The 14,306-nt window shown below is 52.3% G+C and overlaps 1 protein-coding gene across 2 annotated transcripts; it reads right to left on the bottom strand.

Annotated features, from left to right (window-relative positions):
- Window positions 1-3,040: 3,040 nt before the first annotated feature.
- Rela (RELA proto-oncogene, NF-kB subunit) lies at window positions 3,041-13,863 on the bottom strand. 2 transcript variants are annotated; one of them, XM_051145912.1, is made up of 9 exons: window positions 13,682-13,863; window positions 13,377-13,525; window positions 12,416-12,507; window positions 11,749-11,880; window positions 10,919-11,023; window positions 10,529-10,741; window positions 5,898-5,978; window positions 5,609-5,683; window positions 3,047-4,422 (listed from the first exon to the last, which is right to left on the bottom strand). In XM_051145912.1, the coding sequence occupies exons 1-9, from the start codon at window positions 13,772-13,774 to the stop codon at window positions 3,803-3,805; spliced, it is 1,560 nt and encodes a 519-aa protein (XP_051001869.1). In that variant the 5' UTR covers window positions 13,775-13,863; the 3' UTR covers window positions 3,047-3,802. The 2 variants fall into 2 exon arrangements, with proteins under 2 accessions (XP_051001870.1, XP_051001869.1); XM_051145913.1 differs by lacking the exon at window positions 12,416-12,507 and having other exon boundaries at window positions 3,041-4,422; window positions 13,682-13,809.
- Window positions 13,864-14,306: the final 443 nt, after the last annotated feature.

The raw sequence follows: 14,306 nt of genomic DNA, 5'->3' as shown, positions 1-14,306 counted from the left end.
TGCAGGCCGGGCAAGGAAGGCCCCACTGGCATCAGCTGCTGAGTGCCATTAATTCCACCTGCTCACCCCTTATACGCCCCAGTTCCAGAGGTGGCAGCTTCTCTGTATCCCCGAGGACAGTGGCCTTCAACCCACTTCTTTCTCATTGACCATGACTCCTTCTGTTCCTCACCGGGCTGGGCCTGGTGGCATCATCTGTCCCAACCTGGACTTTGTCTTAACACTCTGCTTCTGCTAGGGCCACAAGCCATGTGCCTCATCAGCCTCTACCCAGGGCGTCCTCTGCTGAAACCCAGACCCTGAGTTGGCTAACTCTCCCTTTGGTAGGATAAGCGAGCCTCAGGAACAGTGAGAGCTTTTTGGAGGAGGTTAACAGGAGGATTGAGTTCACCAGCAGATGTCAGAGGTATTCCAGTAGGACCAGTCTCGGGGCCCCTGGACTAAAGTAGGAAGGAACCCAGGGTTAAAGAGACTTGAGCTGGGTCAGAAAGGGCCATGAGAAGTACACTAGGGATCCTGGGTCAGCAGTCCTAGGTGTAGCCTAGCCTTTCCTGGTTGGCAGCCATATTTTCTCATTACTGTGATAAAATACCCAACAACAACAACAACAACAAAAAACCCATTAAGGAGCCAGGCATGGTAGACCAGCACACCTCTAATCCCAGCACTTGGGAGGCAGAGGCAGGCGGATCGATGTGAGTTCAAGGCCAGACTGGTCTACAGAGCGAGTCTAGGACAGGCAGGGCTACACAGAGAAACCCTGTCTTGAAAAACAAAACAAAAAATTAAGGAAAAGGGTTTTTATTTTGGCTCTGGTTCAAGAAGAGTTATCCAAGGTGGTGGTGAAGTTGTGAGTGGGAGCAGATATATTGTATCCAGCCTGGAAGCCCAGAAAAAACCAATGCCCGCCCACCTCTCTCCTCTCCTTTTTATTCACTCAGGGACTCCATGGTAATGGTGCCGCTCATAACCTCCCAGTAGTTAAGCCTCTTTTTATTTTATTTTATCTTTTGGTTTCTCTGTGTCGCCTTGACTGTCCTGGACTCACTTTGTAGACCAGGCTGGCCTGGAACTCACAGCGATCCGCCTGCTTCTGCCTCCTGAGTGCTGAGATTAAAGGCGTGTGCTGCTACCACCCAGCTTAGTTAAGCCACTTTGGAGTCCCTCGCAATCGTGCTACGCGTATGTCTTCTAGTTGACAAGGCCAGTCATCACACATGGGGCAGTGTGGAAGGAAGGCGAGGCTCTGGTCACTCTGGGGATGTGTCTGCAGAGACCAAGGTTGGATTTGACCTTGTCATAGATGTTTAGAGAGAGAGTGCGGTACGGAAGGTCTAGGTGTCAGCTCTCGGCTGCAGGAAGGCTAGTGAGGAAGGAAGCTGCCCTGGGGGAGACAATGGGGAGGAGTGAACAGGTTTCCCAGACCTTGTGAGAGACACTGGATGCATGATGGTAAGGGAGAAGTGGTGTCCAGGGTGATGGCCCCCGGCCGGTGGGAGGGTGATAGCTGAGACAGAGGAAGCAGGAGGGACAGCCTGTGATGACTGTGGTCACCTGGAACAGGGTGAGTCTGAGAGACATCAGAGTAGAACTATCCAGTGGCTAGTGCCCAGGGGACAGAAGTCTGGCCTAGGGACAAAAGATTTGGGAGGGATGGGCCATTAGTACGGTGAGGTCATTCTGTTAGTGTGGGAAGGACTAAAAAAGGGCTTCCAGGAGTCACTGGAGGTCACTGCCGGATACTGGGAAGGCCAAGAGCAAGGCACTGCCTAAACTGAAGCTGAGGAGCCTTTAATCCCAGCACTCGGGAGGCAGAGGCAGGTGGATCAGATTGTTGTGAGTTCAAGGCCAGGAGTCCACGACAGCCAAGGCTACACAGAGAAGCCCTGTCTCGAAAAAACAAGAAAACCTACACCAAGCACAGCTGGGGGATGCCCTGGAGTTTAAAGCCAGCCTCTCTCACTGGGTCCCGCCCCCAGGACAGAGGCTAATCCCAGTCCTGCCTCTAGGCAAGTTCGCTGGGGTCTGATTCCAAGACTAGGTCAAGGCCAGGTCAGGCTCTGCCCCAGCTGGAGCTGAGTTTAGCAGGGTACTTAGATATGTGCATCCAACGTTTGTATGAGGAAACCACAGGCGTCTCCCAGTTCCCCAATATTTGCTGCTTGTCCCTATCTCCTCCCGCAGGGACCATCTATCGGGCTCTGCACAAGCACCTGTTCTAAGTTTCGCAGCTCACCTACCTACACTTACCGACCGCACTGCCTCACTACACCAAGCTGAATGCTCACCGACCGTGAACATGCCAGAGAAGATGGGCCCTCCTGTGCGTACCATTAGCTGCTATGCGTGGGCAAGACAAAGCCAGAAGTAAATCCAGCTTTGCCGTGTGAGCTGTGCCTGGCCTTTGCTTAGGTTTCTGAGGCTGTGGGTTAAGGTTTTAGGTAGCCTCCTGGCACGTGGTGTCAGAAGTATTGTGGCAGGCTTTTTTTTATTTTTGTTTTTGAGATAGAGTCTCCCTGTGTAGACGTCACTGGCCTTGAATTTACTTATCTTCCTGCCTTTGCCTGTGGGGTCAGGCATGCACCACCATGCCCAGCTTTTTGGGGGGGGAGGGGAGAGGGATGAACAAGCTATTTTGAGAGTGCTGCACACAATGGAGGCTGCCTCCTGGTACTCAATACGCTCTCAGGATGACCTTGAGCTGATCACTAGGGATGCACAACGGCTGTTTTGTTTCAGCCTGAGCTTCTGCCAAAACCTCCCAACTGCTATGCAGGGTTTGTCATTATCCCCAGGATGGTTTCACTGTCACCTCTCCAACCAGGCCATTCACTACCTCTGGTGACCTAACTCCTGGAGCAAGCAGGATCTACATCTCCTGAAGGGACTCCACCTCACAGCCACCAGGCCCTCTGGGCCTTCTGCATCAGGGACCCTTGCCCTAGTTGCCGTTACATTTGAGGGATGGGAACCAAGGATTTGCTGCAGGCATCCCCAAGGGCACAGGTGACAGTACAAAGTCACGCAATTATTTCATCATCATCCAACCTGAAATGACCAGCAGAGTGTGTTCAGTGTTTGCTGAAAGATGGCGATTCTCTCGCCAGCGTGGTAACACATTTATTAGTTCAGAGTTAGAAAGAGCAAGAGTCCAATAGCTTTCTCAGTAAAGACTGTCTCGTAGCTGAGCTGCTAGCCTGCCCTCCTGATGCTATACAATTTGCCCTGCTATTAAGGCACTTGAGAAAAGGGGGGAGCAGGGATGTCTCAGACCAAACTCCCTCAGGATCCTGAAGGTGGCCAGCACTGTCCCACCTGTTCTCCTCAGCCACAGCTCAGCATTAAAGAGCTGGCAAGGCAGGAGCTGCACAGGCCAGAAAAGCAGCCCCTCAGGTGCCAGTGTCAGGCAACGCCACACAGGGGCTGCTGTTAGGAGCACTGCTTTGGATCAAGGGGTACAGGAAGTCGTGTTGAGGAAGACACTTGATAATAAGGCTTTCTGGCCCTAAGGCCTCAGCTCCAGCTGCCCCCTCTCGAGGAGTGCTAGAAGCTGCAGGATGGGAGAAGAGGGATCCCAGAGTTCCCCACCAGGAAGAGCCCGCCTTCTCCCAGCTCCATTTCCAGAGAAGTTAATGCTTCTGCTTAAGCACCTCCAAAAAGAGAGTGAGATACTGCCAATGAAAGAAAAAGGGTGCTGCCCGAAGGCATCGGGGCAGTCGGAGCACACACCGCAGAATCTGTGCTTTGGAAAGGCTTCAGTGCCCTGAAACCTGGTGCTCGGAGCAAGGTCACTGTCAGCGCCTTAGGAGCTGATCTGACTCAAAAGAGCTGAGAAGTCCATGTCCGCAATGGAGGAGAAGTCTTCATCCCCGGCGAGGCCATTGGGAAGCCCTGAGGTCCCCAGGGGTGTGGGAGCTGGGTCAGGGGGCCTCTGGGACCCTGTCACCAGGCGAGTTATAGCTTCGGGGTACTCCATCAGCATGGGCTCAGCTGTGGGGTGAGACATGGACACCCCCTGGTTGAGGAGCTGCTGGAACTCTGAGTTGTCGACAGATGCCAGGTCTGTGAACACACCTGGGTCTGTGCTGTTGCCAAGCAAGGCCCCCAAGTCTTCATCAGCGTCAAACTGCAGGTGCAGCAGGGCTTCAGACAGTGTGCCCTCCCCGGCCTGGGCGGTCTTTGGAACAGGTGCAGCCAGGGACTGGGGAGGACCAGGGGCTAGAACTGGGACAGGGGCTTGGGGCTGAGCCAGAGCTGGGACCATAGCTGAGGAGGGGACCAGGGTCTGGGCCAGGACTGGGGCAGAGGACGGTGCCAAAGCCAAGGCCTGGTTTGAGATCTGCCCAGATGGTAACACCATGGGGGAAAACTCATCAAAGTTGATGGTACTGAGGGATGTTGGAAAGGTATAGGGCTGCGGGGCTGCAGGAGAAAGACAGAGAGCAACGGGTCAGAAAAGGGCTGGAGTCACGCATACCCATCCACCAGCACTCAGCCCAGTTCTATAGTGTTTGCATTGCAATCAGTTCCTTTTTAGGAAAATCTGACCTGGCCTGTAGCTCTACTTCCAAGGGCCACACTGAGGTGTCCCCTGACTACTGGGGTCATAAAGCTCTCACCCCTGATCTTTTCAAGTTACTTTCATGCTACAGCTGCAAAACTACCTGAGGAGATAAACCCATGGAACGTGGGCTTGGTGGTGAGCAGGTGGCACTTTTTTGAAACACTCACTAGAACTCACAATCTATCACTTTTTAAAATATGTATTTTATTTGCATATAAGTGTGTTGCCTGCTTTTATGTACATGCATTACATGCAGGCAGTGCCCCCGGAGACCAGAAGAGGGCACTGGATCCCCTAGAGCTGGAGTTGAAGATGGTTGTGAGCCACCCTGCATGTGCTGAGAATAGAACCCAAGTCCTCTGCAGGAGCAGCCAGCGCTCTTAACCTCTGAGCCATCTCTCCAGCCTCACAACTTACTACTTTGAAGGTGATTTCTTCTAAATTCAATCAAGAGCTGAGGGCAGAGACTATCCATTTCCGATGTCTGTATCTCGAGGCATCCAACTCGGGGATTACTTGACCCCACAGCACTGGGCATTGCATCTAGAGCCTCAGACATGCCAGGCAAACACTCTACCACCGAGCTGTACCCAAGCCCTGCTTTTACTTCTTAGCTTGAGACACGGTTCTTCAGGCTGGCCTTGTACTTAACCATGTAGTCCAGGACGGCCTTGGACCTGTGACCCTCCTGTCACTCTCCAGAATGGCTGGGAATATAGACTATTAACACAAGGCCTGGACGTAGCTTAACTGGAGTACAGTTGCAGACTCTCATGGACACTGAAACCCTCAAGAGACTGTTGGTTACTGTGCCACACTTTCAGAGCCTTGAGTTTACCAGTCTGTGGCAGAGCTCAGAATCCACACCTGCATTACCCTTGCAGAGCCCCGGGCCTCACCTGAGAACCATGGGCTCCACAGAGAGCAGATTGCAGAGGTCTGCAGGTGAGACCAGTGTCTATGTAGGTCCCCTCCAGAAGATATTTCAGCATCAGTCTGAACAAATATGACCTTCATTCAAAAAGGACAAAAGGACTTCCTTACCTGGCTTGGGGACAGAAGCTGAGCTTCGAGAAGGCACAGCAATACGCCGGGGTGGAGGCCGGGGTTCGGTTGGTCCTACAGGGCAAAAACTAGGTCAGCTTTAAGACACCAGGCACCCCTCCCTGACTCTAGAGCTTGGCCTGTCTGCCTACTTCTCTCCCTCTGGCGTCCCCTCCCTGACTCTAGAGATTGGCCTGTCTGCCCGCTCCTCTCTCTCAGGCGTCCCCTCCCTGACTCTAGAGCTTGGCCTGTCTGCCCGCTCCTCTCCCTCAGGCTCTCCACATCTCACCATTGAAAGGACTCTTCTTCATGATGCTTTTGAAGGTCTCATAGGTCCTTTTGCGTTTCTCTTCAATCCGGTGGCGATCATCTGGAAAAACAACAGGGACAGTAGGGGTCACACTCCTTAGCTGGGCTGCGGTTCCCAGGTCCTGCAGGAGGGCAGTGGGGGCACAGTTTCCTATAACCTAGTCTCCCATCCAATTAAGGGACATGTGGCCGGGCGTGGTGGCGCACACCTTTAGTCCTAGCACTCGGGAGGCAGAGGCAGGTGGATCGCTGTGAGTTCGAGGCCAGCCTGGTCTACAAAGTGAGTCCAGGACAGCCAAGGCCACACAGAGAAACCCTGTCTCGAAAAACCAAAAAAAAAAAAAAAAAAAAAAAAAAGAAGGGACATGTGAGCCAGGCATGGTGGTGCACACCTGTAATCCCACATTTGAGAGGCAGGGGCAAGCAGATCGATGTGAGTTCAAGGCCAGCCTAGTTTGCAGTTTCAGGACAGCCAGGGCCACACAGAGATCCTCTGGGCTAGTGAGATGGCTCAGCAGATAAACGCTGAGTTCAATCTCCGGGATATCCATGGTGAAAGGAGAAAATTGAAAACTGACACCTGAGCAGAGGCAGGCGGACTGCTGTGAGTTTGAGGCCAGCCTGGTCTACAAAGCTAGTCCAGGACAGCCAATGCTACACAGAGAAACCCTCTCTCGAAAAACAAAAAACAAACAAAAACAACAACAACAAAACATTTAAGGAAAAAAATAAAGTGTTTCCAGGTGTGGTGGCACGCACATTCAGAGGTAATAAGCAGATCTTTGCCAACTGAAGGCCAGCCTTGTCTACATAGCGAGCTCCAAGCCAGACAGGACTGCATAGTGAGAGCCTGCTTCAAAACAAAACAAAAGCAGGAGCGCCAAGGAAGCTCACACATGTGCGCAAGGTAAGGACAGTGCTGGAGGTGAAGTGGGGAAGTCTGACAAGAGGCGATCAGGAACGTGGGACAGTCGTGAGTGTTTGAGAGCCAAGCAAGCATTAAAGCAGAGGCCACAGCAAAACACACACACACACACACACACACACACACACACGCTGAAGTGAGGCTGCTAGGTTTGTGCTAGGCAAAGAGGCCACGGTGCCGAACGGTAACCTAGGAGGACAGGAATAGGAGACCTGAACCTGTACCTTTGCCATATCCTTTGCAAGGCAGTTGCTCCATCTTCTTTACATGAACTACTACCGCGCTGTCTTCCAAATTGTCCCCACCCCCACGGTTTCTCTATGTAGTCCTATGCAGTCCTGGAATTCACTCTGTTAATCAGGCTGGCCTCAAACTCAAAGCTCTGCCTGCCTCTCCTCCTGAGGGCTGAGATTAAAGGTGTGTGCCACCATACCCAACTCAGCCTAGGCTTTTTGTTTTTGTTTTTGTTTTTTGAGACAGGGTTTCTCTGTGTAGCCTTGACTGTCCTGGACTCCCTTTGTAGACCAGGCTGGCCTTGAACTCAGTGATCCGCCTGCCTCTGCCTTCAGCCTAGGCTTTTTAAAAATTAACTTACTGCACTTGGAAGGTAGAGGCAGGAGGATCTCCTGTGAGTTCGAGGCCAGCATGGTCTTCAAAGTGAGTCTAGGACAGCCAGGGCTACAAAGAGAAACCCTGTCTCGAAAAACAAAACAAAAATTAATTTATTGGAAGCCAGACATGGTGGTGCATGCCTTAAATCCCAGCAGAGGCAAGTGGATCGCTGTGAGTTCAAGGCCAGCCTGGTGTACAAAATGAGTTCCAGGACAGCCAGGGCTACACACAGAAACCCTGTCTCAAACAACAACAACAACAAACAAAAAAACCCCAAAATGAGAAAAACCCAAAAACTTAATTACATTTATGTGTGGGTTGCTGGGTACTGGTGGTGCATGCCTGTAATCCCACAAGGCAGAGGCAGGCCATGAGTCCTAGGCCAGCCTGGTCTACAGAGCAAGTTCTAAGACAGCCTGAGCTACACAGAGAAACCCTGTCTCAAAAACCAAATCCAAACCAAAATCCAAAAACATTTCTGTGTGTGTGTGTGTGTGTGTGTGTGTGTCACAGCAAGAGCGAGGAGGTCAGAGGACACCCTGCAAGAGTCAGTTATCTCCTTTGGTCCTGTGGCTCAGACAGAGGTCACGAGGGCTCGGCTGCTATGTCTTTACTCAGGGCCATCTTGCCAACTCTCTTTTTCTTTTTTGAGACAAGATTTCATGTAGCCTTGGCTGGCATCAAACTTATTAACCTTGAACTTCTGATCCTCCTGACTTCACCTCCCCAGTACTGGGATTACAAGTGTGCAGGCCCACGCCTGGTTTGAGTGGTACTGGGATTGAATTCAGCTTCATCAGATCGCTCAAGTCAAGTCTCTACTTAGAAATCCTAAGTGCTTGGGCCAGGCATGGTTGTACATGCCTTTAATCCCAGCACTCGGGAGGCCGAGGCAGGTGGATCACTGTGAGTTCAAGGCCAGCCTGGTCTACAAAGTGAGTCTAGGACAGCCAAGGCTACACAGAGAAACCCTGTCTCAAAAAGAAAAAAAAAATCCTCAGTGTTTCCCTGTTGCTTTCAGAAAAAAACACCAGCCATGCTAAGCCTAACAAGGCTTCCTTTGTCTGGGCTTACTAACTGCCTGAAGACAGTTTCCACAGTGGATGTCCCTGGATGTGGTAACAAGCCTGTCCTTCCAGGCCTAGGCCATTAGCCTGAAGAATCCACTTCAGGTTTTTCTCCCAGGTGAGTGCGGCTCCCCCATCGCTAGCTCCCAGGACCTGCACTTCCTCAGCACTCTGCACACACCCATTTGGCATGTCATTCACAAATCTGTCTACTGACCAGCAGTGTGAAGGGCAGGGAATCTGCCTCATTAAAACAAGACAAACAAAACATTCAGTTATTTACTTTACGTGTGTGGTGTTTTGTCAGCATGTGTCTGTGCACCATGTGCATTCCTGGTGCCCTCAGACTAGAGTTACACATGTGAGCTACCAGGTAGATGCTGAAAATTAAATCCAGCTCCACCCAGAAGAGCAGCCAGCGCTCTAAACCACTGAGCCATCTCTCCAGCTCCTGCCTCATTTGTTTTGTTTGTTTGTTTTTGGTTTGTTTTTTGAGACAGGGTTTCTCTGTGTAACAGCTCTGGCTGTCTTGGACTCTCTTTGTAGACCAGGCCGGCCTCGAACTCACAGAGGTCTGCCTGCCTCTGCCTCCTGAGTGCTGGGATTAAAAGCATGCGCCACCACGCCCGGCTCTCTTTTGTTTTGTTTTGTTTAGAGTACATAGCACAGGCCCTGACTGGACATTAAGCCTTGAGCAAAACAAACCTGGGTCATATGGTAGTGACAAGAGACACCAGGTGGCAAAAAGTCCACAGAGCCAAATGACTTTGGTTCATATGTACCACTGCCTCTCACTGCTAGTTTTCCCCTCAAAAGGTGATGAGAGAATAAGTCAAGCCATTTATGGAACCTCTCACAGCAAGGGCAGGAGGTACAGTAGACAGAGCTGAGTAAGACGGGTGTCTCTGTTAATTAAGGGAAGAAATGGATCCTGACTATAATTACATGTTGTTTAACAATGAAGACACATCCTAACACAAGCTTTAAAAATTTGTCATTGTATGAACATATATTTTTGTTTTTGTTTTGTTTTTTTGTTTTTTGAGACAAGGTCTCTCTGTCCTTGGCTGTCCTGGAGTCACTTTGTAGACCAGGCTGGCCTCGAACTCACAGCGATCCGCCTGCCTCTGCCTCCCGAGTGCTGGGATTAAAGGCGTGTGCCACCACGCCCGGCTATGACATATATTTTATATCGTGTATGTAAGTGGTATATGTGCACGTGCATGTAGGCATATGCAAGTATGTGCAGACGTGTGCATGAGCACGTCAAGGCCGAAGCTCAGTACTGCGTGTCTTCCTCTATCACTCTCCACCTTATTGTTTTTTCAAGACATACATATGTATAGCCTGTTTTGCCGGCTTGTATGTTACGTGCAACACGTGTATGCCAACACGTGTATGCCTACAGCCTGTAGAGCTCAGAAGTGTCAGAGCCCCTGGAAATAAGCTTAGAGACGGTTATTGGCTGCCGGGTGGGTGCTGGAGATGAAACCTGGGTTTTCTAGAAGATCAGCAAGTGTTCTTAACCACCGAGCCACCACTCCAGCCCCATACACCATATTTACTTATATGTAAGCCAGGAGGGCCTCAAACTCAGAGCTTTGCCTGTCTTTGCCTCCCAAGTGCTAGGATTAAAGTGCGCACCGCCATGCCCGGCCTCTCACTGTATCTGGAACAACCTGATTCAACAAGGCGGGCTGTCAAATCAGCTCTAGAGGCCCATCTGTTTCCATGCCATGAGCGCTCTGGTTACACATGCTTGCTGGAGCACCCAGCTTATGACATGAACATCCTACAGTTACTTACACAAACTAAGACACCTATGTCATTAGACAGTGCAGCCTTGTGTGACCACCGTGGTGTATGTGGTCTGTCTTCGACAGAAATGTTACGTGCGATGAACCACAGTATGTCTGTCTGGGTGCTGAGGCTGCCCCAGGTATCCAGCCCTGCTCTTTCTCCTAGCAGGGCACGGCAGCCTGGGCACGCCCTTCCCCAGCTTCACACCTGTGTCTGGCAGGTACTGGAACTCCATGGGCTCGCTAAGCTCCCGATCAGAAGGCCGCCGAAGCTGCATGGAGACGCGCACGGGAGCCTGCAGGCTGGGGTCAGCATACGGAGGAGTCCGGAACACAATGGCCACTTGCCGGTGCACGTCAGCTTGAGAAAAGGAGCCTCGTGCCTCCCAGCCTGGTCCGGTGAAATACACCTCAATGTCTTCTGCAGGAGACACAGGAAGTATGGATTAGTATGTCTGACCATCATCAGACTGCTGTCCCCCAACTCTTGATGCTTTTTCCATGAGATACCACCCCGCTTCCCCTGAGGTACCTGACACTGATCACCCCTGCTCAGCCCCACCCCTCCCCTCTTGGGAGCATAAAAGCTGGTGTGTACCTTTCTGCACCTTGTCACACAGCAAGAAGATCTCATCCCCACCAAGGCAGCTTCCAGAGTTTCGGTTCACTCTGCAGATCTTGAGCTCGGCAGTGTTGGGGGCGCCTGAGGGTGTGACAACGAAGGAAACCCTGAAACATCAGGTCTCCAGAGTACTCCAAAGGAGCTGTAACGGCCCCGCCTCGCCCAGCTCTGTGTCGAGGTCTCTCACCACTTGCTGACTACACTTCTGCGCACCCACTCCTATCTCCTGTTCTCCCTGCAGTGTGCAGCATGGTTCTAGACCAGAGGGGCACAGGAGCTCAGAAAGCGCAATTTCCAGTCCTTCGTCCTTCAGACCTTACAGGCCAAAGGAAACAACCCGACCACACCCACCTCCCGCCACCTAGCCGGGCACATCATCAGCTTCTGGTTCATCCCTGGCAACCAGTCCTTCCCTCCTCACTCCCAGTTCATACTGGTTTCCGGTCCTTGGGACTCCAAAGCCTTCTTATTTTCATTTACCCTGTTGCCTGTTAAAGGTCAGCCCAGGTCACGAGAGCTTCCCCTGGGCTGCTACTGCTGTGTTATCACTGTCTAGCACCATCTGGTTCCTGGGAGTTTGTTTCCTAAAGTCATGAGCACAGTTTCGGGCACACCAGCATCTCAACGCGAGCCACTTCCCATCAGGCTCCTGGAAGCCTCACCTCGAGGGCAGCTCTGGGTCTTCTGTGCCCTGCCCCCTGCTGTGGCACAGCTGGATGACTAGAGGAGGCCAGAGCTTTTCTCACAGGCCACACCCGCCCCAGCCCCCCTCCCACCCTTTCCCCTAACTGCAGCTGCCCACTTACGGTTATCAAAAATAGGATGAGAGAGGACAGGTGTGAGGCGGAGGGGCCTGCCGGATGTGTCCCGCACTGTCACCTGGAAGCAGAGGCGCACTGCATTCAGGTCATAGTCCCCACGCTGCTCCTCTATGGGAACTGTCAAAAATAAAAAATGAGAAAATAAAAACAGGGTGTGGGAGGAGTTAGGGAGGGCAGAGAGGTCTGAAGGAAGAGGAAGGGCTATTTGAGGAGATGTAAAATGGAAGTCTTAGGGGAGGAAGACGAGATTCTACACCCATCACTGCCATACCGTGACCTGGATGGGATACGTGACCCGTCTACAGGTCTCTCAATGGTAAAATGTGAGTGTGTATCAAACTGGCAGCAAGATTCCACTATTGGGCAGGCATAGTGGTACAAGCCCTTAACCTCAGCACTTGGGAGGCAGAGGCAGGTAGAGTGCTGGGGGTTTGAGGCCAGCCTGGTCTACAGAGCAAGTCCAGGACAGCCAGGGCTGTTACACAGAAAACAAAAACAAAAACAAACCCTGCCTTGAAAAAAACAAAACCTAACAAAAGATTCCGCTATTCCTGTTGGGGTGGCCATGGAGGAACACGAGGGCTGGTGGCCCAGGGAAGGTGGAGGAGCTGTGCGTACCGCAGGTAGGCCTGTCTTTGCCCCCTGCTCCTACCTTGAAAGGGGTTATTGTTGGTCTGGATGCGCTGGCTAATGGCTTGCTCCAAGTCTCGCTTCTTCACACACTGGATCCCCAGGTTCTGGAAGCTGAGGTGCCTTAGGCATCAGTTCGTGTCCCCACAGAACCCCATCCTCCCGCCCCACTCCCCGGGCCACAGGTCACGGCTTCCCGCTGTGCTGCGATGAGACCCACTCCGTTACCCACCGAGGGACCTGGCCCATGTGAGCCTCCAAGCCAGCATCACACGGGCCCTCAGTCACGGGGGCTCTTTCTCCTCCTAAGCTTCTAAACTTATTCCCTCCTGGAGGTCACTGTACTGCTTTCTTGCACATACAATGCTCTTTTGGACTTGTCTGCTTCTTCTCAGCACTCAAGTGTTAGCAGACAGGCCTTCTGTGACCTCCCAAACCAAAGGCATGAGACCTGTGGCAGGACACGGTAGTACACGCCTATTATCCTTGGAGTTGAAAGAAAGAGGCAGTCACCTGCCTCTCCTAGTGAGTTCGAGGCCAGCTTGGGCTACTTGAGACTCTGGTCTCCAAGTCACGAGACCAACCTCCTTCTCCTTCCAATTTTTTACTGTTTTCTTCTCATTACGGAAATGATTATTTCCAGTAGGATCTCATCTATCTGTTTGTACAATTATTTATCGCCCGCTTTTGCTAACTGGTACTTAAGCTCCAGAAGAGTCTGTTATGGATATCTGTCTGAGACAAGAGATTAAAGGACTAGCCTGTCCAGCCACAAGGGCCTTGTGGCTCCAAGAGGATATGGTGGTCCTTATCCCATGGGAGTCCTATCTGCTGGAGAACTTAAGATAAAGGAGGCCTGGGGACAGAAAGGACTCTGGATGCTGCCTCTGTCTGCAGTAACCCTGGAGGCCTGGCCGCCTTGCCTACTGCTGTCCTGACTCCTGTCCTGACCTCGCGCCATGCCCGGCCTGTAAGGCGCTCACCTGTGGATGCTGCGGTCTGGGCAGAGTTCAGCCTCGTAGAAACCATCCCGGCAGTCCTTCCCCACAAGCTCATGTGGATGAGGCCGGTGAGGTGGGTCCTTGGTGACCAGGGAGATACGAACTGTTCCTGGTCCTGTGTAGCCATTGATCTGTCCAAAGTACAGAGCACTCTAGGGGCCAGCAATCCCAAAGCTGGCTCCTAGGCGCGGGGGCACGGTGGCAGGGAGGCAAAGCTGCCGGGGCCCTACATTGCCTTCGAGCACCACGTCTGTCCCCCACCCACACCCCTGGGGGCTCGTTCCTACCTTGATGGTGGGGTGCGTCTTAGTGGTGTCGGTGCTCCTCTCTCCAGGAATGCTGCCCGCTGAGCGACCCTCGCACTTGTAGCGGAAGCGCATGCCCCGCTGTTTGGGCTGCTCGATGATCTCCACATAAGGCCCTGACGCCTGGGCTGGCTCTGCGGGTAGCACAGCTAGCCATTAGGTGCTGCCCCATGGCCCCTACTCCAGGACAGCCCCTACATACTGAGGAAGGAGGATTCGCTTACCTGAGGGGAAGATGAGGGGAAACAGATCTGAAAGGGAAACACAGGCACATCCTCAGTAAATTCCATTGCCCACCCCCACCAGGGAAGGCCTGACAGAGAGCCAAGCTCCTCCCAGGGAAACTGAGGCAGGATCCCGGGACCTGGCCTGGAAGCAGCAGGCTAAAGAAGGCAGAAGCATCTCTCTAGAAAGGGCATACAGGCATTCCTTTGCCCAGGGAAACTGAGTCAGTGCCTGTTTTACGTTCATAAGGGACACTGAGGAAGGGCACTATGCCTCCTCTTCTCTTCAGGAGGAAACTGAGTCAGATACTTTCTCCCTTACAAGGAAGCCAGAACTAATCAATCATATCAACATGGGGGGGTCGGGGGGGGGGGAAGGCGGT

This window comes from Acomys russatus, chromosome 5 (assembly GCF_903995435.1).
Source record: "Acomys russatus chromosome 5, mAcoRus1.1, whole genome shotgun sequence".
NCBI classification, from domain to species: Eukaryota; Metazoa; Chordata; class Mammalia; order Rodentia; family Muridae; genus Acomys; species Acomys russatus.
The sequence above is the reverse complement of the archived record's forward strand: the minus strand, read 5'-3'. Positions and strand labels throughout refer to the sequence as shown.